Below are 26,348 nucleotides of genomic sequence, written 5' to 3' on the forward strand. Positions count from 1 at the left end.
GTACATGACAGGCAATTATCGTGGTATGGCATAAGAGCGACACGAGATATACGATATGATCGATTAGTGATTTTTTATTTTTTCTCACTTCCTATACAGATTGATCAAAAGGCCCTGATGAGAGTTTGGGAACCCTGGTGGCCCCAACTCGAAACGTGTCGGCTTACCAATGGGAACACACTAGTATATTAATTATAAATTAGGATTTCGTGAATAATTCTTTAATGTTCCCCGGCATTTGACAGTGTCTCTTGATAAATCACGAAGTAGAAAATTATTTGTTTTTGTATACATTTTGTCATGATGTTGTTAGGTTTGTGTTGATTTTATGAATAATTTTTGTTTTGTATAAAATGTGTATAAATGTAGTTAGTAAGGTAGAAATGTCAGTGTATTTGTGCATAAACACACGTATGAAATCTTCTTTAAAATAAAAAAAGTCATTGGTACAAATTGAGGTACCGGATCTACCTACATTCATTAACGGTGTGGTCCACCTCTAAATAATGATGTGTTATTAAATAATAAGGGTGCAGGCATTAGTTTTGTTGCATTGTTAAATATTCACGGCAAACTCACTATCTTTTCACATAACGCTAGTTTACACGTTTACCTTTTCACCTGATCACAAGTGGATTCGTTATACACCATAAGTCAGCCACTGTTTAATTACCGAACTTTTTATTAAGGACCATACTAACTTACACCTTGGTGTTTTCATTGGGCTAAGGAACTTTCTGTCTTTAGATAATTTTTATTTTATATGATGGTTACAACGATATTCGTCTTTATTTTAGAGGCTCCCCGATGAAGGGCGGTTGCCCGAAATGCATTGGAGCAAGATACAATAACATGCATATTCGAAGTTGGATTGTTCTTGAAATTTTGAAAATGGATATGAAATGAATACCATTTACAGAAATAAATAAACGGTTGAAAATACTCACCTTCTAGTTTATCATTTGAGGAGGGGTTCACCAATTTGAGTGCCCAAGGGATGTCATCAATGTACCATTGATTACACTATTGTGGATTAATGTCCTTGATGAAGACATGGTCGAGGTAGGAGACGACCCACAACCCATCGGAGCCGTCGATGACGACTCGGGCGATGAGCTGGGCCCAACCGCAGTAGCGGGGCCCAGTAAAAACACTTCCACGGCTCAGGTCGAGGCATCGCCGGAAGGCCTTAGCCAAGATCTTCATACACGTTCTATAGCCCCGCTTCCAGGCCAGGCTAAGAACATTTCCAAAGAGCCATCGGTCGATCGGCCACAATCAGTGGAAAAATCGAAACCAAAACCTAAAGACACTAAATCGAAACCGAAACTGGTGAAAACAGTCATCGGCTCGACGACTTCGGAACATACCAAGTCAAAACGTGTGTTCGACCCCTCAGGGTCGCAAGGGGGTGTCGACCCGAAGATCGGGGCGCCGAAGCCCGTGTCTGCTGTTAAGCACGTCACGCTCACGTCGACGTTGGGGTCCAAAGATGGAGACTCTTCCAAAGGACGCGAGAGCCAAAAAAGCCTCGATCCGAAGCCTCGAAAGCCACTAATAGTGAAGGCCTTCAAGTCGAAAACAAAACTCGGCCCACAAGAACAGAGCATGTGGAAGCAAAAGGGCGTACCTGCTGCGCAACAACAGCTCGAGTTGTCACATAGCCATAAGCAAAAGGCTGAACAGTCGAAGTCGGTTGGATCAAAAACGACGCCTACCTCAAAGCAGGTCAGTCCGTCGCCAACGCTTACAGCGCCAATAAAATACGAGCTGCCCCCGACAGCACGACCTAAGACGGTCCAGCTACCAAAGGGCACTGACGCACCCAAGTCCTCATCGGTAGCCGCAAATGCTCAGCACATGCAGGAGGACGTTATGTTCCAGGCACCGTCCTATGATAACCAGTCGAAACTATTCATCGACTCCGATTCAGGGCGACTCACCATTTATAAAAGGAAAATCATTCCTGAAAATCCTATGGAATCCTACAAGATACCACTCAAGAGAAAGAGTGACACTGCCACCTCACCTACTCTTTTTGAACCCATACAATCCTATGAACAAGACTACACCTATTCTTCCACACCTGCCACTGAGGATGTGGAGGAAGGGTACAATGAGGACCAGTTTAATTATCCCATTGACACAAGCCAGGAGGAGTCCCAACCATGGACTGACCCTGTTGACCCTGATGAACCACACACCGCCCCTGACACTCAGTCCTATGCGGTCAAGACATCGCCTACTGAGGATACTGCTGCGTTTAACGCATTGATTGAGAGGGCAGCCCTTAACCATGATGTGGACATGCACGCTGACCCAGTGGAGGAAGACTTTCTGTTTGATACATTCTCAACCTCAGAAAGATCTGTCAAAACTTTGCCTATGCTCAAAGGTGTGCTCAAACATGCTGGTGACATTTTTAAAGAGCCAACAAAGGCAAGGGTGATAAACCCCAGGATTGAGAGGAAGTACCGTCCTGCACCTGTGGACCCTACGTATATCAAGGGCCAGCTCCCGTTGGACTCCTTGGTGGTGGCTAATGCTCGAAAGAGAGCAAACTCTCAAACAAGTAGTGATGCTCCTCCTCCGGACAAAGAATCCAAGATCTTGGAAGCTTCTGGCAAACGTGTGGCGGCTCAAGCGGCTAATATTTGGAGAATCTCGAATACACAGGCCCTATTAGCAAGATACGATAGGGCTCACTACGACACGTTAGAGCAGCTAATACAACACCTGCCTGATGCTTATAAGGTTGCGGCAGAAATGCTCATACAAGAGGGGAAGTTAATCTCAAATGCATCTATTAAATGTGCGTTAGATGCAGCTGACACAGCTGCTAGGGCCATCAACACTAGTGTAATGCTCAGGAGGCATGCCTGGCTCCGCATCTCTGGTTTCAAGTCAGAGATCCAAACAACTCTGCTTAATCAGACAGTTAACCCTGACTTTCTATTTAGTCCTGAAGTAGACACCACCCTAGAAAAAATTAAAAAAGACACAGAAACTGCCAAGTCCATGGGAGCTCTACAGTCACAGCAGTTCAGGGGCGGTTCCTTTCGTCGCTCCGGTAACAGGGGAGCGTCTAGAGCACAAACTTAGCAGCAAACCCAATACAGCAAAGGAGGCACACAAACCACCTATACCAAAAACAATAGAGGTGGATACCGTGGGAACAGTACCAAAGTCAGAGGACGAGGAAAAAACAATGCCAGATCCTCCGCCACTAATAAACAGTGACGTCTTGTCACTGCCCCCAGACCATATAACACCGGTCGGGGGAAGACTTCAGCAGTTCCTGCCAGTCTGGGAAGGCATTACCACGGACAGGTGGGTGAGACAACTTATACAACACGGTTATTGTCTAGAACTAACCTCCACTCCACCCAACATACCCCCAAGGCACCGTCCTATGTCCGCAGAGCACATGGACTTATTGCAGCAAGAAGTCATATCCATGCTGCAAAAAGGGGCCATAGAACTCGTGCCTTTAGACCAACAGGGTACAGGGGTGTACTCACTGTACTTCTTAATCCCAAAAAAGGACGGGTCTCTCAGACCCATTCTAGACCTCAGACCCTTGAACGAATACATACTATCAGAACACTTTCACATGCTCACTTTGCAGCAAGTTCTACCATTGCCCAGTCAGGGAGATTTCCTAGCTACACTAGATCTAAAGGATGCATATTTCCACATTCCCGTTCACCCCAGTCACAGGAAATATCTCAGGTTCACCATCAACAACCAGCATTACCAGTTCAAAGTCCTGCCTTTCGGGGTCACTACTGCCCCCAGAGTGTTTACCAAGTGCTTAGCGACAGTAGCTGCACACCTTCGGAGACAACACATCCATGTCTATCCATATCTGGACGACTGGCTTGTCCAAGCAAAGTCGGCCCAGCAATGTGCCAGCCACATGTCCCGCACAATTCACCTCCTACACAGTCTAGGATTTTCCCTAAATTACCAAAAATCACATCTACAACCCGCACCTGTCCAACAGTACTTAGGCACAGAAATAAACACTCTGACGGCAACAGCACGGCCAAACTCAGCAAGAGTCAACAGCATGCAGGTGCTCATTCAAAAATTCATGCCCCAACACTCACTCCCAGCGCAAGTGTTCATGCAACTAATAGGCATGATGGCCTCCTGTATCTTTATAGTCCCACACGCGAGGCTGCACATGCGTCCGCTTCAGGAGTGTTTAGCGCAACAGTGGAACCAGGCTCAGGGACAGTTGAAAGACCTAGTGTTGGTGACCAGTCGTGCATACAACTCTCTGCATTGGTGAAACACACAAAACCTTTGCAGGGGACGACCGTTCCAAGAGCCTGTACCACAGATAGTGCTGACTGCGGACGCATCTCTCCAGGGCTGGGGAGCGCATGTCCTCAATTACACGGTGCAGGGACTATGGACGACACAGCAGCAAAAGATGCACATCAACCTACTAGAACTGATGGCAATCTTCATAGCAATGAAGGCATTCAAGTTGCATTTGTGCAACAAAGTCGTGCTGATCCGGACGGACAACATGACTGCAATGTATTACATCCAGAAACAGGGAGGGACACACTCTCCACAATTGTCACACCTAGCACAGTGCATGTGGAAGTGGGCCATTCAAAGGAACATGTTCCTCATGGCGGAACACCTCCCAGGCAAGGACAACCAGATGGCGGACCTGCTCAGCAGACACAGCCATCAAATGCACGAGTGGGAGATGCATCCCTCAGTGCTACAACCGTATTTCCAGCAGTGGGGTCATCCAGAGATAGACCTATTCGCCACACAAGAAAACGCAAAATGCCACACCTTTGCCGCCAGGTTCCCACACCCGCAGTCTCAGGGCAATGCGATATGCATGAAGTGGTCGAACAGATTTGCGTACGCTTTTCCACCAGCACCGCTCATACCGCTGGTAGCGCGCAAACTGAGGCAGCACTCCATGACCCTCATCCTGGTTGCTCCAACGTGGGCAAGGCAAGCATGGTACACCACGTTCCTGGAACTTTCAGTGGTGCCCCACCAGCGACTAAGACTCACACCCAGTCTCCTCACTCAGAGCCATGGAGACATTCAGCACCCAGATCCGCAACAGTTGAGCCTTGCAATATGGCTCCTGAGGTCATAGAGTTTGGCTACCTGGACCTGCCCCCGGACTGTATGGCCATCATCAAGGAGGCTAGCCGGCCTACAACCAGGGCGTGCTATGTGGCAAAATGGAAGCGTTTTGTCATCTATTGTTCCAATAATTACATAAATCCGCTAGATGCATCAACGCAAAACATCATATGTTATTTATTGCACCTATACAGATGCAATCCGGCATATAGTTCCATCAGGATACATTTAGCTGCGATGGCAGCTTATCTGCAAAACAGATAGCACCTTTCCCTTTTCAAAGTGCCTGCCATTAAAGCTTTTATGGAGGGCCTCAAAAGGGTAATTTCTCCAAGACACCCGCCTTCGCCTGTCTGGAATCTAAACATAGTTCTCACCAGACTCATGGGTCCACCATTTGAACCTCTTCACTCTTGTGAGATACAATTTCTGACATGGAAAGTGGCTTTTCTGGTAGCAATCACATCGCTAAGACGGGTTAGTGAGCTGCAAGCCCTCACTATTCAGGAGCCTTTCATTCAGATTCATGCTAATAGGGTGGTGCTGCGTACCAACCCTAAATTTATGCCTAAGGTAGTGTCACAGTTCCACATTAACCAAACTATTGAGCTACCAGTATTCTTCCCAAATCCTGATTCAGTGGCAGACAGAGCACCACACACACTAGATGTTAAGAGGGCTCTCCTGTATTACATAGACAGAACTAAAGATTTCAGGAAAACTAAGCAACTGTTTGTTGCCTTCTCTCCACAGCACAAAGGCAACCCAATTTCAAAATCAGGTATAGCCAGATGGATTGTTAAGTGCATCCAAATCTGTTATCAAAAGGCTAAACTCGCATTAACAGTTCCCCCAAGAGCGCATTCCACTCGCAAGTTAGGGGCATCCATGGCTTTCCTAGGTAACATTCCTCTAGAGGATATATGTAGAGCAGCCACATGGACCACCATACACACATTCACCAAACACTACTGCGTGGATGTACACTCCAAACAGCAAGCTGCTGTATGTAGGTCAGGCTGTTCTCAGAACTCTTTTTCAGACTGCTGCAGCTGGCACGGGCAACCGCCGTTAAGGAGGGTACTACTATTTATTCTATGCATAGATATAAATTCAGCAGCCCACATGCCTCGAACGGAATATGCTACTTACCAGTATGCATCTCTTCTTGGCATGTAGGGCTGCTGACATTTATATCGCCCGCACTCCTCTCCGGTGCCTGTCGCAGCTGTAGCACTCAGAATTATTCTCAAGCATGGTCATCACTTACTATATCACACTCCACCTCTGCCACAATGGCGAAAAACAACCTGAGCATGGAGAGGATGCCCATGCGCACTGTAGTCCAGGGGAGGAGCCATCTATCTCGTGATACTTCGAAGACTCTTCCAGGACAACAATGTGCAATCATCCGGACCCAACACTAGGCGGCGATCTATGCATAGATATAAATGTCAGCAGCCCTACATGCCAAGAACAGATGCATACTGGTAAGTAGCATATTCCTACCGAAGGTAAGTAACACGTTTGTTAGATACCTCACCTTCCCTATAGACTCATATCCCTTCCTCCTTCCATCCATCTTACAGAGGCCAAGTCAGTTATACAATTCTCCACTTTATTTCCATCCTGGCTTCTGTAGAGGGTGGAAAAAGAAGTGGAATTGATCTCACCAGTACAATTTGGTGCCCTCGTGGATTAGTTTATTTCTAGAAATTAGATCACGCGGATCTGCAGCTGGTGCGGCAACAGCACTTGATGCCCATGTACTATAGTTGCCTAAAATCTTCTAGAACCTGTTGAAGCCAGGGAACGATTCACAAGGCGTCTCTGTGCAAAGATTACTTATCCATCAGAAAGCATGTTAGCGAAGGTAAATAACTTGTTTTAGAATTAACCTTGCAATTTGTGGTATCAAAAGCGACTGCTTTAGTCTGTTACCTTGAGAGGTCGAATATCGAGTATCAGTATAAAATTAAGCAATAGTCTTTTCTTTCTCTTTGCAGAAACCGTTGCCTGAGGAGCCCAGCATGGGTATTGTCCCACCTCCTCCAAAAAAGCAGAAGACATTTGCACCGCCCAGTATTGTGCCAATGCAAGTTTTACCTCCTGCAAATCCAGAGCTTCTTCCACCTCATCTTCGTGAGCACGAGCATTTTGAAACTCCCTTCAGCCCTCCAGAGACTCTTCCACCTCCTTTAATGCCACCAAATACTTTTGAACCTCCATATAGTAATCCATCACACATTCCACCTCCATTCACACCACCAAATATTTATGAGCCAACCCAGCCACGTTTTTGTGACATGAATAGATTTAGAATGCCTCCTGCTAATATTGAGCCACTTCCAATACAATTACATGCACAAATGATGCTTCACTCATTCTTGGGGAATCCACCATTTTTTCAGGTTCGTTTTAGGTAGCCAAAATGTTTACCTTTACTTGAGCATAATCAAGAGCTAGTCTCATCCAGTAGTGGTTCTTTCACTGGTGCTCCCTGAAAATGATTCACGTCTTTCCAATTTGAATACCTGTTTTTAATATAGAAAAAATGGTTACGTTAAACACACATGCAATGCTCTCCCAAAGGTTGAACTATTGATGTACAGTCATTATGAAACATTTTTATCTTACTGATGTATGAGTAGGTCCCTAACTGCAGTTACTGTAATTCAGCAGCACCAGAAGTTAACAAGAGTACAAACAACTGAAGTTTAAATTTCCTAAATCAGCAGTGCTTTGGTTGTGTTATGTTGTTCAAGTTTATCATCTTGCATGGTTTTTCTACAAGCAACCCATAAGTTTTATCTCAGTTGTGTATGTAGCGTCTTCATTATGTGATGCATTTGTTAATTTCCAATTAAATAACTACCACTCAAATTGTTTTGGCATTGAAACATCTAGTGTTGATCTCCTTGAGTACCAGGGTATGATTCAAGGCAAAATGTGATGTGAGATGGAAGAAAAAAAGCTGTTCCTTGTGCTGCACAGGTGCTTTGTTTGTTTTTACATTTTGACTGAATTCTTATTTGTATTACTGATTTATACAGGATATATGCTTATACCTTGTATAAATCTTTAAATGACCACGGGTCAGATTCAATGTTATCACCTTAATATAGTACAATTAACTTTATGTACATGAAAAATTAAAAAGAAAAAAAACAGGCCTATTTGGCGCGACTTGTATCCACCTCACTTTTATAGCTCCCAAACTGATAGTAGGGTTGAGCTTCCCTTTGAGTTGCTGGAGCACTTATGAAAGAGACACTTTAGTGATAGATTCCTTACCTTAGAATATCCCCAGGCATCAGACTGGATCCGGAAAGTTTTTAGTCAGCAGTACCCCTGGGCATCAGAAGGTGGCGTCTTGCGGCTCCGCATCGTTGCTGGAGTCGTATGCGCCGAGATGATGTCACGGAGACTACCTAGGCACCACCCATGCGCGCTGACGTCGGTTCTTTCTTTTTCCGCAAATGCAAGCGCAGATCTGGTGAGAGCACGTACCCTAGTCACTTTTTGACTAACTTTAAAGAGACTTTTGTCTCCACTTTTTTGAATCTTTGACTGCTGGTGCCACGTAAGGATGTCAGGGTTTAAATAATGCGGGCCTGTTGCCGTACGATGTCGGTGGCCGTCCCCCATGGCATCTGTCTCTACTGTCTGGAGTGCAACCATGACTCCTGGTCATGTTCCGACAGTCAGACCATGGCTCTGAAGGCCTTGCAGAAGCGGTCCCGTAAGCTGCTGGAGGCCCGGCAGTCGATCAAGGTCCATGGGTCGCTCGAGGGACAGACCGCGGAGCCATCATCGCCACTCCTCGGGGTCAAAGTCTTCACACTCTGAATCGGGTATGAGACGTCATAAGAAGAAGTCGACGAAGCGCTGACACTCTCCGACGTCCTCCCGTCGGTCTCCAGACGAGGGGGCCGGGGGTACCTCCCCGCGGCTCTGTTGGAGCCTGTGAGTCTCGCAGCCTACCCACCTTACCCGGGTCCATCAGCGACTCCGGCCCAGGTGCAAGATTTTCTTGCTGCCATGGACCGCCTTTTCATGCCTCGGGCTCCCGCTGGCGCGTCTTTGGGCCCCGGGGTCCCACCTCAGGGCCCTCACTTACTGCCGGCGGGTCTGGCCCCGGCGCAACAGTCCTTCACCGCTGGCCCCGGCACTGCAAGGTCCTCCACCTGTGGCTCCAGCCCCGATGCCGCAAGGTTCTTCACCGGACTTGGCGCCTCCTTCGGCTCCATTCCCGGTGCCGCAATGGGTGCAATCAATCAATCAATCAAACAATTTATAGAGCGCGCTACATACCCGCGAGTGTCCCAAGGCGCTGAGGGGTGGGGGGCTGCAGCTAGTGGTCGAAGAGCCAGGTCTTGAGTAGTCTCCTGAAAGTCTGAGGGTTTTCTGTCTGCCGGAGGTGGAGAGGGAGGGAGTTCCATGTCGTGGCGGCGCGGTAGGAGAAGGACCTGCCTCCGGAGGTGGTTCTGTGAATGCGTGGGACGGGGGCCAAGGAGAGGTCGGCGGAGCGGAGTCTCCTGTTGGGTGTGTAGAATGAAAGTCGGTTGTTGAGGTATGCCCGGCCGGTGTTGTGGAGTGCCTTGTGTGCGTGGGTAAGGAGCTTGAAGGTGATTCTTCTGTTGATGGGGAGCCAGTGCAGGTTTCTCAGGTGAGGGGTGATGTGGTCTCGGCGGGGGACGTCGAGGATCAGGCGTGCAGAGGCGTTCTGGATTCTTTGAAGTCTGCTGAGGAGTTCGGCAACGCCCTCTACGCCGGAGCCCCAGCCATAGTCGAGCCAGCTGCTGATGAGGGTGTGGGTGACTGTCTTTCGTGTGTCGGTAGGGATCCATCTGTAGATCATGTGGAGGGTGTAGAAGCAGGTTGAGGAGACTGCGTTAATCTGGTTGGTCATGGTGAATTTCGATTTGAGGATGACTCCCAGGTTGCGTGCGTGGTTGGTTGGTATAGGGGCGGTGCCCAGGGAAGTGGGCCACCAAGAGTCGTCCCAGGCTGAGGGGTTGGGTCCGAGGATGAGGATCTCTGTCTTGTCCGTGTTAAGTTTGAGCCGGCTTTCTTCCATCCAGTCGGCGACCGCCTTCATGCCGCGGTGAGGGTTGGCTTTGGCGGTGCGGGGTTCGTTGGTGAGGGAGAGGATCAGCTGGGTGTCGTCGGCGTAGGAGATAATGTTGAGGTCGTGGAGTCTGGCGATGCGTGCGAGTGAGGCCATGTAGATGTTGAAGAGCGTCGGGCTGAGGGATGATTGGTGATTCCGGAGTGGAACGGGGAGAGGCGGACTCTTTGGGTTCTGTCGGAGAGGAAGGAGGTGATCCAGTCCAGGGCCTTGTCGCGGATCCCTGCGTCGTAGAGGCGTGTGCATAGTGTGTGATGGCAGACGGTGTCGAAGGCAGCGAAGAGGTCCAGGAGGATGAGGGCCGCTGTCTCACCGTTGTCGAGCAGGAGTCTGATGTCTGTGGCAGCGATGAGGGTGGTCTTGGTGCTGTGGTCCTTGCGGAAGCCCGACTGGGAGGAGTCGAGGATGTTGTTGTCTTCTAGGTAGCGTGTGAGCTGGGTGTTGACGATCTTTTCGATGACCTTAGCCGGGAACGGAAGAAGGGAGATGGGCCGGAAGTTCTTAAGGTCGCTCGGGTCCGCCTTGGGTTTCTTCAGTAGGGCGTTAATCTGGTCGTGTTTCCAGCTCTCAGGGAAGGTCGCGGTCTTGAATGAGAGGTGATGATGTTGCACAGTTGGGGAGTGATGGCGCAGTCGGCCTTGTTGATGATGTGGTGGGGAAGAAGGTCGAATGGGGCGCCTGAGTGGATGGAGCTCATTGATTTGCTCGTGTCCTCGGGGGTTACGCTGGTCCAAGCGGTGAGGGGGTTCCGTTTGTTCCACTTCCGCCCTTGCCCAGGTTTCCAGATAACTTTGCTCCAGGTTGGGACCCGAACTGGGTTATGGAGCCGAATCAGCGCAGTTGGACCATTTTTATTCGCCTGTGCCTCCCCACTCCGGTCTGTGCCGTGGGCAGTGGAGGAGGGGTCTGAGGACCCTCTTGCACAGCAGTGCGAGTCGGAACAGGAGTGGGCAGAAGAGTTGGAGGATGCTGGTGGCCTTGACCTCTCTTCTGAGCCTGGTTTCCCTTCTCCTCCTGCTGTGGCCATGGAGGAGGGTGCTACATAAACTGTAGTACTCCGTAGAGGAGCTGAAGCCCTTGACTTGCCTTCGGTAACTCTGAACACTAACCTCCTCACTGAAGTCCTTCAGCCGTCTGCAAGCTTTGTGGAGCCTCTGCTACCGTTTAATGAGCCGTTAACTGTTGTGTTGATGGACACCTGGTCTAGGCCAGCCATGGGGGTCCCAGTGGATGAGAACGTGGCCAGGCGTCATCACCCGGCCCCGGGTGACCTTGCCTTTTTTATCGACCCACCCAACTCCGGAGAGCCTGGTCATCCAAGCCTCCACCTCCCAAAGCGCATTCCCCACTGCCCCACTGGATAAGGAATCTAAGAAGCTGGAACAGTTGTGCAAGAAACTGTTTTCCTCTGCCAGCCTAGGGCTGCGATTGGTGAACACTGCATGCCTTTTGGGCCGTTACTCTCACGCTGTGTGGGACACGGTTGCGCAGACGCTGCCTCAGTGTCTGGAGGAAGTTCGGTCAGTGCTTTCCCTAGCTGTGGCTGAGGGGAAAAATGCAGCAAAGTTCTCCATCTGGTGTGGACTGGACAATTTCCACCACAGTTGTCCTCTGTCGCCACTTCTGGTTATGGTCCACAGGGTTTTCAGGGGATGTTCAGAGTTCCCTTATGGACATGCCTTTTGATGGCACCCGCCTGTTTGGCGATGAGGCAGATAGTGCGCTGGAGCCTTATAAGGACTCGCGGGCTACGGCCAAGTCCTTGGCTCTTTCCACCACGTGTCCGGCCATGTCTGCTTTTCGTTCCTTTCGTGGCCACGGAAGGGGCGCCCCACCACGTTCGTTCAGGCAAAAGCCTGCACAGAACCAACCTCAGCGCGGACGTGGTTCCTGCCACGGCGGGACAGGGGGCCAGCGTGTGGGTCAGTCTACCTCCGCTCCCGCAACATCCGCCTCAAAGCCTTCCTAGTCCGAGATTTGGGGTGCACCCCACGCCAGTGGGTGGCAGGATTCGCCATAACCTCCCCCACTGGCGTTCTGTTACTTCGGACAGGTGGGTGCTGCAAATCGTCTGAAGGGGCTACTCCCTCCCCTTCGAGTCTGCCCCCCAGCCATGCCACCTCAGTTCCACCACATGTCGGGGAATCACTTTGCACTTCTCCAACAGGAAGTCGCGGCCCTCTTGGCCAAGGGGGCCCTCGAGCGCGTTCCTGGGCCAGAAGTAGTCTGTGGTTGTTATTCCCACTGCTTTCTGGTCCCCAAGAAGGAGAAAGTGGGCCTGCACCCCACCTTGGACCTCAGGAACGGCAATCGCTTCCTCTGGAAGGAGAAATTCAAGATGTTGACTCTGGCTCAGGTCCTGGTGCACACGTCCCTGGAGACTGGATGGTAGCGTTGGACTTGCTGTGGTTCTGAAAATGTCTGGACTCGTGTAATTCTGGACTCGAGAATTTTACTTCATCGTAGCAGGACGAATCTAGTATCAAAAGACCGAGAATGACGAGTACATTATGTACAAGCAGTCTCGTCGCATTCGAGTAACGATTTCACCTCGAGATCGTTGTTTACGTCTTGAACCCTTGGCTTCCATTTTATGTACGGCAGCCATTTTATGAGTTGCCCTCACACAGGCAAACTGAATCAAGCCGAATTTGATTCCTAAAGACACGTACACCTTGATTGACTCTCCCCTGACCTGGGCAAGTTGGAACCATTGCCCCAGGCCAAACCTGTTTGGTCAGCTCCTCTCCCAGTGGCCGAACAAGATAGCATCACGGCTCAACCGGCCATAAACTTCTCAACACACACACACCCTGCCGAATCTTGCTCACACTTGTCTCTGCTCTTTTCTCTTACTTGCTTTATGATGGGGAGGCGACCATTTTTATTAGGGGTCCACCGATATCTGATGAGAATGTTGGGCCTCGCCTGGTAATTTATTATGGGATGAACAAACCGAACTATGGCCTTGTCATCATGACTCTGCTTTTTCTTTGTAATTGAAGTATTTCTATGGTGCAGTAAAATGTGCAGAATGTTTGCCTAAAGCACAATATTTCGTATAAAAAGAGAAGCCTGACTTTGTGAATTGCGGCAGTCTCCTGAGAACATACTTCCTGTGTGTTGTACTTCTAGGACGCTTGTTACCTTGGTTGCAGCCAATAAAATCGATCCTTGACTTCACCTAGAAGACTCTGAGTTTCTGTGGTCTGAATCAGGAAAGGACTCGAGGTCTCTGGGTGTGTTTCCCTGACACCGCTGGGTTACCGGTTCAGTACCGGTTCTGAAAAACCCAGTACCTCAGTTAGCACCCAACGTGGGGCGATTCCAGCGGTACCGGTCCAGCCAGAGGTTCGTGAGGAGCTTCGTGTGAAAATTCCGGAGGACGGCCAACCACTTCATCGACCACTGCATGTCGACGTGGTCCGAAGGTCTTTGCTGCGAGGTTCCCCGCTTCCCGGCGGCTACGAGGGACTGCTGCCCTGGCTATCGCCCTGATTTGGACCCTTGAAGTTTGGTAGAGCGAAACACTGAGACGAGTCTTCGGGTGACGTCATCGATATTTCAGTTAGGTATAAGTGGAACGTCTCCCAGTCCTTGGTTGGTCTTAAGTCTTGGGTATCCTTTGGGATCGTTTTGTTTGGTACTTGCAAGCACCAAAACCGAGGGACTCGTGTATTCACGAGAAATATCGTAATCGATAAATCCTTTGAAGTTTGGAACTAGACTAGAGAGCGAAGATGCCTGGTCTTAGACTTGGAAATTTGTTTTGTCTTGGTTGTAGTAAAAGGGACTCCCGATTGGAGGACTCGTGTCCGGTTCCTCCGATTGGAACTCCGACATATGAATTATATGTGAAGCATGGAGTAGGCCCCATCACATATAACGAAGTGTGGATCAAATACACCAGAAAAGATGGTGTTTTAAAATGGCCCCAATATGGTAGCTTTGATACCGAAATCTTAGATAACCTTGAAGTTAAACTTTTTAAGAAGAAAGCCCGGCCGGCGATGTTTGACTCTTTCCGCCTATGGCGTAAGGAAGGCAAACAAAAAGAAATTAAATTAGCTAAGAAAAATAAGAGAGAAAGAGGTATTTCAGTAATGCAAGCTGCTATGCAGTTTAAAGATAATGAAGAAGAACAGATGAGTGAGCAGTTGCACAGGCAACGCAAAATGATCATAGATAAATGCTATCCAGTTTTGCCGCATCCTAAGCAAGATGCAGCAAAAGACAGTGAAAAAGATCCGTTAATGGCGCATTTGTTAAGTTCGCCACCGCCCTATGCGCAAACTGCCACAGCACCTTCTCAACCTTTAGTTGCGCCACCTATAGTTGCTATGCCTCCTGTTCCTCCACAGCACCCACCAGCTACTCTTCAGCTGGCTTCTGCTCCTCTGGTGCAGCCTTCTCAAGGCACACCGATCACATCTGCTCCGCCTGTGCTTCCTACGACTTTGCCTAGTACACCTTCTACTTCTCCTAATGATCCCTCTACTATTGCTTCTGCTTCTGCCTTATCTCACCCAGTTTTTCCGCCTGTTCTTCCGTCAGTTTCTCCTTCCGTTCGACAAAGAATGGCCAGCACTGTCACTAACCTTTTCTCGCCTTTTCTCGGGTCGCCTAAAACGACCCCTAACACGGAACGAAGACAGTTGCGGAGTCAACTGCCTGACTATAGAGAGAGAGATTTACTGAATCGTTTAGCGCATAAATTGGTTATGGACACTGTTAGATATGATGTAGAGTCTGTCATGGAAGTTTTCCGTCAATGGGAAGCACCGAAACAGAGATACGTTTTTGAACAAATGTGTGTTTTTCTCTGTGAGGATTTAGAAGACAATGATCTAGAATGCAACCCGCCCGAGTTGTCGTGTGCGGTTCGATTTAGCAGAGGGCATGATTGTAGGTCCCGATGTCGAGAGAGCAGTTGAGGTATTGTTGTCGTATCGGAGTAAGGGGAACACTTCTCAATCGCAATCTGAGCGTGGTGAATATGGTAGGAAAAAGGCGCGACAATATCCCATGAGAGAAGTTCCCCCACAGTGGAGGGAAGGGGACCTACAAGCTAACCCACCTATTCAGCCCTCATTTTCAGCGTGTATGGGTACATGTCCCATGGAAGCGAGCCGAAGTTTTAGCCCTTAAACAGACATTACCTGATCCCCGTAAAAATCCCGCAGGATATTACAAAGAGTTGTCACAGACTGCTGGGTCTTGTATCATGAATTTAGCCGATATCGATATGTTATTTGGGAATGTTGTTCCACAGCCTTTATGGGGAAAGATTCGTCACACAGATCATGATCAGGAATTAGGTGACTCATGGGCTAATATTACTGCTACAGACGCCCTACAAATTGGTGGTGCTAAGCCAGAACCTTTAATAGCAGAACTACCTAGTAAAATAATTGATTATATGAAAACGATAATGCCTGCGATACGCGTAAACTGGGATAAGTTGTCTGCATGTAAGCAGAAGAAAGATGAAACGGTGTCTGATTTCTTCACCAGGTTTGAAGAAACATTTGTCGACCACAGTGGTCAAGATATGAGCACAGAAGGTGGTCAGAGATTGTTCGTCGACAAATTTGTGCACAATCTGCTTCCAGAGTTGTGTAAAAAGTTGAAGGATTCTGAGAGTTCTTGGGCAGTTTCATCTTCAGCACAGATATTAGCTACTGCACAGTACTATGAAAATAGAGACAAAGACGAGAAAGATAAAGCAGAAAAGAAAACTAAAGAGTTGAAAACGAAGGTTTTGTTACAGCAAGCTTATCCGCCACCACCGTGGTGGCGGCCAGAATAATCAGAGTAACTATCAGAATAATTTTCAGCAGCCTCAACAGTATCAGAGGAACTCGCAAAGAGTCGAGTATACTCAGCCACGTGTCCCTGTAGGTCCCAATCAGTGTTCATATAGCAAGGAAGAAGGTCATTTTAAGTATAGTTGCCCTATTCTGTTACAGCGTGCAAATGGTGGTTCAAGCACAAGAGGTAGAGGTGCTCAACAAGCGCCTAGAGGTAGAGGACGCGGAAACGTCCCTCAAGACGCACGTCCCCTTCCACCACAAAATTCTATGAACAAATTCAATCAGCAAAATAACGCGTCTGGTAGGACAGCTCAGTACTATGCTGATGATTACTATGCAGAAAGTGAGAATTGGGAAAGTAATGATTGCTAGGACAGCCATGGACAAAGAGAGGGAGTTGTTTCAGTTCCAGTAGATCAGAGTGGACCATACGTTGAGGTGATTACATCAGGTGTGTCGCAACCTTTTCTGTTGGATACTGGTGCTACAAAGAGTTCTATTATGCACTCCAAACTCCCTGGCGCACCTTTGTCTGGCGAAACGAACGTTTATGTAGGTTTTTCTGGCGCCCCGGTTAGAAATCCTATTTCTGACCCTTTGTCTCTTTCTGTTGGTCCTTGTGAATTAGAAGCACCCCTTATTCTGACAACAGGTTGTGGCGAAAATTTGTTAGGATTAGATCTGTTAAAAAGATTGTATGCGACTTTGTACTGTTCCCCCTCAGGAGTACAACTTACTTTAGGTAAGAAAGTGGTTTCCTCAATGTATTTGTCAAGGGATAAACTTCCAACAGAATTGTCGTTCCTTCCTGATATTCTTTGGGCTACTGGTTCTAATGATGTAGGCCTTTTAGAAATTCCGCCATATGTCATAACATTGAAAGCCAATATTAAAATGCCACGAATTCCCCAATACAAAATATCTAGTGAAGGCGAAAAAGCTTTGCTAGCGATCGTTTACGATCTGCTTGCAAAAGATGTCATTGAAGAAACAAGAGGAAATGTTTGCAATAGTCCTGTTCTGCCTGTTTTGAAACGAACTGATCCTTCCCAGCCACCTGTTTACAGATTTGTGATTGATCTGAGAGAGGTCAATAAAATAGTTGTGCCACAATTTCCAGTTGTTCCCGATATTACTGCCCTATTGACTATGATTCCGGCTTCCGCAACGTGGTTTTCGGTGATTGACTTGAAGAATGCTTTCTTCAGCATCCCGATCGCTGAGGAGAGCAGGGATATTTTTGGTTTCACTTTAGGAGGACGAAGCTTCCGCTTTAAACGCGCTGCCCAGGGCTACTGTGAAAGTCCATCAATATACAGTCAAGCTCTAAAGACACAGCTTGATACGATTGTTTTACCTGACGGCGCTACTCTCATTCAGTATGTTGATGATCTGCTTGTTGCCGCAGATACTGAGGAAATCTGTAAAGAAGCCACGTTGTCATTGTTGCGTCATCTATGTGATTTGCATCACAAGGTGTCACTTTCCAAACTGCAATATTGTCGACAAGAAGTGACCTACTTAGGTCATCTCTTATCGAAGGAGGGAAGGAAACTGACCCCAGAAAGAATTCAGGCAATAGCGAAATTGAGTGTGCCAAGAACACAGAGAGAAGTGCGTGCTTTCTTGGGTATTACCTCGTACTGTAGACAATGGATACCAAATTTTTCGTTATTGGCCAAACCTTTGGTGGCCTTAACATGTAAAGATGCACCCTATCCCGTTCCTTGGTCTGAAGAGTGCCGGAAAAGTTTTTCTGAACTGCGTGATGCATTATGTTCAGCTCCTGTGTTAGGTACCCCCAACTACAGTAAGCCCTTTACACTGTATGTCCACGAGAAACAAGGTTGTACATTATCAGTTTTGACTCAGTTATTTGGAGATAGACAGCGTCCATGTGCATATTTTTCGTCGACTTTGGATCCGGTAGCTCAAGCATTGCCAAGTTGTTTAAGAGCCACAGCGGCAGCAGCTGTTTCTATTCGACAGTCTGCTGGTCTAGTAATGAATAATACGATAGTCGTAATGGTTCCACACGCAGTAGACACGTTGTTGAACCGAACCAAGACACAGCACTTAACTAGTGCTCGATTGTCAGGGTACGAATTAACACTGTTAGCGAGTCATGTGCACATAAAGAGGTGCAATACACTCAACCTAGCTACGTTGTTGCCAATTGTAGAGGAATTAGATGCTTCAGAACAGCATGATTGTTTTCTTAGAACAGAAGAAGAAACTAAAGGGAGAATAGACCTTCACGATACTCCTCTTGCTGAATGTGATGGTACATTGTGGGTGGATGGTTCATGTTTCAAGCTTCCGAATGGTGACACGACTGCAGCATATGCTGTCACGACTTTGCATACGATTGTTGAAGCTGCACGTATTCCACATAATTCAGCTCAAGCAGCAGAATTGATTGCACTCACGAGAGCATGTGTGTTGTCGAAAGGAATGAAAGTGACCATCTACATCGGCAGCCAGTATGCTTTCGGAGTGGCTCATAGTTTTGGACGATTGTGGAAAGAACGTGGGTTCCTGACTTCGCATGGAGCTAAGATTCAGCATGGTCAGTTGGTGACTGAGCTTCTTGAATCACTGACCTTGCCTTTGCAAGTGGTGATTGTGAAATGTAGTGCTCACAAGAAGGTGACTGATGATGTTGGTCGTGGAAATGCATTTGCTGATGAAATCGCGAAAGAAACTGCAAGTAATGTGATGAGCCGAATGTATGTCGCAGGCCGAGCAAGATGGGTTTGTGATGTTGGAATGTGTGAAGACACGATAGAGAGTGTGAAGTCTATTCAAGCTGAGGCAACAGAGAAAGAGTTGAGCACGTGGAGAGAAAGTACGGGTAGAATGGATGCAAATGGTTGTTGGACTGAATTGTCAGAGCATCAGAGATGGTTGTTACCCGATGCGTACGTGCTTGCAGTAGTTACAATGGCTCATGGAATGGCTCACATCAGCGTGAAAGGGATTTGCAAGTTGTTGGCTCCAGTATGGCAAAATTCAGGAATTCCCAAGTGTGCAGAGAATGTTGTCAAGAATTGCATGGTGTGTCTGAAACACAACCCTGGTAGGGGAACCCCAACTCCAGCTGGTCATTTTGCGCCTCCTACGTATCCGTTTGAGGTTTTGCAGCTAGATTTCATCCACATGGAGAGGTGCAACAACTTAAAATACGTACTCGTTGTTGTTTGTGCTTCCTCAAGATGGGTAGAAGCATATCCCCTAAAAGACAATACTGCCTTGTCCACAGCGAAAGCCCTTGTGAAAGAGTTCTTCCCTAGATTCGGAATGCCTAGAATGGTCTGGAGTGATAACGGAAGTGAATTTGTAGGTCGTGTGATGAAGAATGTATGCGAAGGGCTAGGCATCCGGCAGAAGTTCCATGCTGAAAATCACCCCCAATCAGCTGGATTAGTAGAATGTTACAATGGCACGCTTAAGTTAAAATTGGCCAAAATCCAAGCGAGCACAGGTCTTAAATGGCCTGACACTCTACCCTTAGCACTCCTATCCACCAGAATGACTGTGCATTCGCGAGTGAAACTTAGCCACTACGAAATAGTCTTTGGCCGCCCGGCCAATATATGGGGAGTGACTAGACCCACGAAATTCAGCGAGATAGAGCACCCTGTTTTGCTTGATTACCTGTACGAATTGACGGCTAAATTGCGTGTTTTATATCAACAGGTTCACGACACCCTGCTTCCGGTCTCTGAAACTCCGGGCCACGCCATTGTCCCCGGATCCTGGGTCCTCGTGAGGAATTTCCAGAGAACTAAAAACGACCAGCCCAGGTGGACCGGACCGCACCTCGTCCTTCTCTCCACAAGATTGGCCGTTCGAGTGGAGGGAAAGAAGCACTGGATCCACGGTGTCCATTGTAAAAGGATCCCCCTTCCTCTGCCATATGACCAGTGGGTCCAGGAGGGTGTCGGTGACTCAGAAACTGAAATTATACCCCGCTTTCTACCTTTTAGCGATGCACGCGTAAAAGGAACACTGACTGAACAAGAGAGCGACAACATTCTGCAACCAGTTGTATCACCGTCAAAGCAATTAGACATTACAGAACCTGAACTCTTGTTCCGCGACCAAACAGTACCTGGAAAACAAAGATACAATTTGAGACCGAGAAATACGAACTAATAAAAAGATTTTTTTTCCCTTCCAAGTACTATTTTTGAAAGTGCAGCTCTCCCATCTGAGAAACTTGCTTATTTTTGTTTTTCGAACCGCCATCCGGGTTCCGCTGCTAGGGCCGCGGTTTCCCAAAAGTCTTTGGGGTGCAGCTGACGACGTTAGGTCGGTAGTTCTGGTTGGTCCAAGGGAGTTGCCCTAGACCGACAGAAGCATCCCTTAGCAGAATCAACCTCCCACCGCGGGAAGCACTTTAGAGAGGATGGAGTTTTCCGAGATGGAGAGACCTGCCAAACCAACAAACTTTAAACACAAATTATGTAAAGTGATGACAAAGAAAAGTTTTATAATATTGTGCATTTTTATGCTATTCAGTGTGACAATATTTTTAATAGGATATGTTTTTTTATTTTCGTGTAACATTTGCACCCACTGCATCGCCCATACCTCCTCCTACTGTTTCCTCTCATTCTTTCTACCCTCTTCCTGACCACGAATCCAATAGAAGGTTAGAGTTTATTAATAACTCCTTTGTTCATCTGTTGCACCAACACCAACTAGTAATGAACTCGACTAACTGTTGGGTATGTGGCCTTATGCCTCACACAACAGATAAAGGTATCCCTTATCTGGTTCTGCCTTTCAGCCATAATGGTTCTGTGTGGGCATACAGAACAATGTTCATATACGCACGTGAAGTCCACCCCCTACGTTCTGTAAAAGACAATCCCAAGAATAGTGCTTTGGTTAAGGGTATAGTCGACATGATTAAGGGAGAAATCTCTTATGAAAATACCCCGGATGATGAGATATTTGCATATATAAATTGGAACGTGACCGGATATGAAGCTACTCTGAGTGAGAAACAGCAAGCTAAGAGATCGTCCCCGATCTGGATTGTACCCCATCAGGGTCACCTGTGTCTGCAAGGTACTGGCAAGAATCCCAGAGCTCAGTTAGGGAAGAGTGTCTGTACAGAAACGTATGTTTTTGGGTCTCAGACTTCCCCTGCGTTTTTAGCAGCTAAGGGTACATATTTCATCTGTCATGATAGAGCCTATACATGGTTGCCCCCTGACTTTTCGGGCTCCTGTTTTGTTTCGTTCCTGTTACCTCCCACCTACACAAAGAAGACACTGCAGGTCAAGAGTTTAGGGACTTTGCAAAGGGTTTTCTGCCGTTCTGGGGATCCATGGCTAACAGCAGGAACATAAGACAATTAACAAAGGTGGTTGAGTCCACAGTGATTGAAACTGCTAGTGCCCTTAGTAACTTGACTGCTGAGCTGCAGTCGGATCGTCTTATGACCCTTCAGAACAGGGTCGCTTTAGATGTCATACTTGCACACCGAGGTGGGGTATGTAGATTGATCCAATCAAGTTGCTGTGTTTTCATTCCAGATAACGCTCCAATAGTGTACCAGGCCATCTCCAAACTGCATAAGATTTCCGAATCTATTCACGTGGATGAAGGAGATTGGTCGTTAATGGGGTGGTTCTGGGAACTGATATCCGGCTGGGGATGGAAAATTCTGATGGTCATTGGGATGGTCTTAGCCATTCTTTTCCTGTTCTGTCTATGCGTGCAGTGTGCTCCTGCAATATGTGGCCTCTGCGCTACATCATGTTTAAGGAAACCTGTATCAAGAGACGAGCTAAGTACTAGAATGATGTTACAGCAACATCTCAATGACTTTAGGAATTTAGACCTGGACTCGGATTAGCATGAGATTAGGTTAAATTGCCTATGTAAGGGCAAAAGGAGGGTTTGTGGTTCTGAAAATGTCTGGACTCTTGTAATTCTGGACTCGAGATTGTTGTTTACGTCTTGAACCCTTGGCTTCCATTTTATGTACGGCAGCCATTTTATGAGTTGCCCTCACACAGGCAAACTGAATCAAGCCGAATTTGATTCCTAAAGACACGTACACCTTCATTGACTCTCCCCTGACCTGGGCAAGTTGGAACCTTTGCCCCAGGCCGAACCTGTTTGGTCAGCTCCTCTCCCAGTGGCCGAACAAGATAGCATCACGGCTCAACCGGCCATAAACTTCTCATCACACACACACCCTGCCGAATCTTGCTCACACCTGTCTCTGCTCTTTTCTCTTACTTGCTTTATGATGGGGAGGCGACCATTTTTATTAGGGGTTTATTAGGGGTCCACCGATATCTGATGAGAATGTTGGGCCTCGCCTGGTAATTTATTAGGGGATGAACAAACCGAACTATGGCCTTGTCATAATGACTCTGCTTTTTCTTTGTAATTGAAGTATTTCTATGGTGCAGTAAAATGTGCAGAATGTTTGCCTAAAGCACAATATTTCGTATAAAAAGAGAAGCCAGACTTTGTGAATTGCTGCAGTCTCCTGAGAACATACTTCCTGTGTGTTGTACTTCTAGGACGCTTGTTACCTTGGTTGCAGCCAATAAAATCGATCCTTGACTTCACCTAGAAGACTCTGAGTTTCTGTGGTCTGAATCAGGAACGGTCTCGAGATTTCTGGGTGTGTTTCCCTGACACCGCTGGGTTACCGGTTCAGTACCGGTTCTGAAAAACCCAGTACCTCATTGCAGGACGCATATTTTCATATCCCCGTCCTGTCGACCCACCGGCGTTACCTGCGGTTCATGGTAGGCCAAGAGCACTTTCAGGTTGCCATGCTCCCCTTCGGCTTTACCAGCCCCCTTCAGGTGTTTACAAAAGTAATTGCGGTGGTCTCAGCTCATCTGCGCCGATCAGGGGTTCCAGTCTTCCCCTATCTCGACGACTGGTTGTTGAAGGTGGGCTCCCCCCAGGCAGTCGTCTCCGAACCTCCAGACGCCGGCCGACATCCTGCATTTGCTGGGGTTCTCCATCAGTGTGCCGAAGTCGCACCTAAGTCCCTCTCAGAAGCTCCCCTTCATCGGAGATGTTTTGGATTCGACACAGTTTCGGTTTTATCCTCCCCAGCAGCGAGTCCGGGATATTTAGGCTATGATTCCGATCTTTCAGCCTCTATCACGGGCTTCGGTCAAAATGACCTTGAGGCTGCTGAGCTTCATGGCCACCTGCATCCTGCTAATGCAACATGCCAGATGGCATATGCGGGCTCTGCAGTGGGAACTGAAGTTCCAGTTGGCACAGCATCAGGGCAAACTGTCCAATCATGTCCAGATCTCGGAGGGCACTGCACGACAATTGCAGTGGTGGCTCATTAATCGTAATTGGGTCAATGGCAGATCCCTCTCCCTTCCCCAACCCAAGCACACATTGGTGACGGGTGCGTCCCTCCTGGGATGGGGCGGCCACTTGGGAGAGGTGGAGATCAGAGGCCTCTGGTCTCCAGCGGAGTCCCGGCTCCATAACAACCTTTTGGAGCTTCGGGCGATCCGACTTACACTGAAGGCATTCATTCCCTCTCTCTGGGGAAGTATAGTGCAGGTGTTAAAGGACAACACCACCGCCATGTGGTACTGCAACAAGCAGGGCGGGGTGGGGTGGACCCTATGTCAGGAGGCTCTGCGCCTCTGGACATGGCTGGAACATCAAGGCATTATCTTGGTGGTTCGACACCTGGCAGGTTCTCTGAACGCCAGGGGGGACAAACCCAGCCGCCGGTGCATGATGGATCACGAATGACATCTGAACTCGGACGTGGTGCAAGGTCTCTTTCTGCAGTGGGGTGGGCCTTGGTTAGATACATTCGCCACCTAAGAGAACATGCAATGTCATCGGTTCAGCTTTTGACCTTTGTAGGAGAGTGGGGTTTGCAATCCCATGGCCACCCCAGATTTTTGCTTTTTGCTTCACTGATTTACGACTTTCCCTGGCTGTGGGCCTGCTAATCAGACCCACAGCCTAGCTGTTCTCTCTCTAAATTGACAACCATGTACCTTAGGTGCATTTACCAATTGGTACTGGGCCACCTTATCCGTCCCTGTACAGAATACCTTAGGTATCCAGGGCATAGGTGTACCCAGGGCCTACGAGGGGCTGAAGCATGTATTATGCCACACCTGGCTGGCCATCTAAACAGTCCCAACTGGCACGACAGCTGGGGCAAGGTGGTGTAATCACCCTTTGCTTTAATAGTTCCCTATATCTAAACCTAAAATGGACACATATATTCCTATCAGTCACTCCTATGGAAGGCCTTATCAATCCTGAAGGCAGAGTGCTTGAAATTATGTGAGATGGTGCTCTGGCATGAGCTGAGCCCGTTTGCAGCTTGCGGAACCAAGTCCTAATAGCTGTTCCATGATAACGCTATACCATATACTCTTAAGTGCATTATAATCCTCGCGGTTAAATGCTAACTTTGGCATAGCATTATCAAAACATGTCGAGTAAGGTGTCATACGAATTGGAATATTAACCCCTCGCCAATTCTGGCGACGGGGTTAGCATTCCACCCTTCTAGAGGGACACGACATGTATGTAACTGTGAACCCCAGTTAAAGTCAGACACAGCCTCAGCTCCACAAAATGGATGCTGCCACCAAGACACAAGTCTGCCCTCCTGCTGCTGGGAGTCCTTCCAGCAACGGAGGCCTGGACAAAGGGTTTCCTGTCGGGGCGGTGCCAGCACCATCCCAGACAGGATTTTGTGTATCCCAGGTAGGCAGGGCTGAAAGGAAGGTGACTGCAAGTGGCCCCCCGGTGCTCACTGTGCATATGCCGGCTCAAACCAGTTCCAGGGGCACCCCAGCCCCTGAGCTGGGGAGAGACCGGACAAAGTAGAGGGGTGTAACCACCCCCCTCCTGGTCCCACCCATGGGCAGGACCTAGTCGCGTGCCAGCCCCTTTTCTTAAAATAAAGGTAGGAGCGGACACCCTTCCCAAATTAGATCATCTTGAAACTTGAACTACTTTCCACGAAAGGAACTCTTGTCATCTCTGAAGACTCTCCCTTGTGGCTAAGGAGTAGCCACCCTGCACCAGCAGGCACCATCGAAGCGCTTGCGGTTTGCTGCACGTCCATCCTCCGGATCAAGACTGCCCAGCTCGACGAGACCCGGATTCCCTGCCATCTCTGACCTCTACCTGCATCATCAGCCCAGCTGAGATTCGTGGGTGTGACGAGACCCGTGGGACCGGCCATCTTCAAGACCTGCACGACGCTTCACCAGCACGACCCCCGAGAGACCCTCGAGTAAGTGCACTGGGGTTTCAGAAGCCCCAACCCTAAGCAGCTCCAGCACCGAAGTCCAGCCCCCCACCATCCACGAGGTCTGCGTGGGGCCCTTCTGCTTCCTTGCTGCTTGCCACGTTGTCCGGTCACTTGCCCGTTGGCTAGTGACCCTCCTGACGACGTACCACGACGTTTTCACCGCTGGTCTAGGTCCCCTAGACTGGCCCTTGCTCCTTGTCCAACAAGAAGTGCCCTGGACCCTCCTGGTCCACTCCAGACGCCATTTTGACTCCACCGCGTGGGCTTGCCTTTGCCAAGGTTTGTTGCTCCAATCTTGGATCCAGCATCGCCGACAGCAGACACCCTCGTTGGACAGCTCGCACCTCCAGCCTGGACGCCGACAACGCCTCCTGGCCCGTGTGACTGCAGAGTCCAGCGTCGCCCACTCACCTGGTCGAGGTGACTTCAACCGGTGCCATCCTGGTGCCCACACAATCACTGGCTAGTGATTAAGAACTGAGTCCCCTCTGCTTTCAGGTCGTCTCCTTCACTGATCCAGCCTGGGATCACACCGAACTTCTTCACTGGTTGCCTGCCAGCAACATCTTCTTTCAGGCTCCATAGACTACAACGAGGAATCCCGATGTCATTTGAACCCTATGCAGCCGCAGCCCCTGGGCTAGGTAACTTGAGCATTTCGGTGCTCTAGCACAGGTTCACTCTCCTAGTGTCCAGATCCTTTTTCGTTTTTAGTCTACCTAGTCGGATTCGTCCGGAAACAGTAACTTTAAGAACTGCTAGCATCCATAGACTTTGTCCCGCATCCCGCGTAAGAGTTCCCACTCTGTACCCGGGTTCCCTAGGCCTCCTGCTCCTAAACTGAGGGTTCAGTAAGGTAGTCCTAGCGGTCCTGAAGCCTTTGGATCGTGTTACTTACCTGCTAGTATTTCGCATTCCACTTTTAGAGTATATGGTTTTTCGTGCCCCTCGGGCATTTGTGTAAATTGTGCAA

General features: G+C 48.4%; 1 protein-coding gene across 2 annotated transcripts in view; it reads left to right on the forward strand.

Moving 5' to 3' along the window:
* The window catches only part of LOC144762300 (exportin-5-like), a 2,334,361-nt gene extending 2,326,348 nt beyond the window's left edge, over positions 1-8,013 (forward strand). For both annotated transcript variants that reach the window (XM_078647447.1, XM_078647448.1), the window contains one exon: positions 7,137-8,013. In XM_078647447.1, the coding sequence (XP_078503573.1) occupies positions 7,137-7,556 (420 nt within the window). In that variant the 3' untranslated portion in view covers positions 7,557-8,013. The remainder of the gene's footprint in view (positions 1-7,136) is intronic.
* Positions 8,014-26,348: the final 18,335 nt, after the last annotated feature.

The sequence above is a fragment of the Lissotriton helveticus genome, chromosome 6 (assembly GCF_964261635.1).
Source record: "Lissotriton helveticus chromosome 6, aLisHel1.1, whole genome shotgun sequence".
NCBI lineage: Eukaryota > Metazoa > Chordata > Amphibia > Caudata > Salamandridae > Lissotriton > Lissotriton helveticus.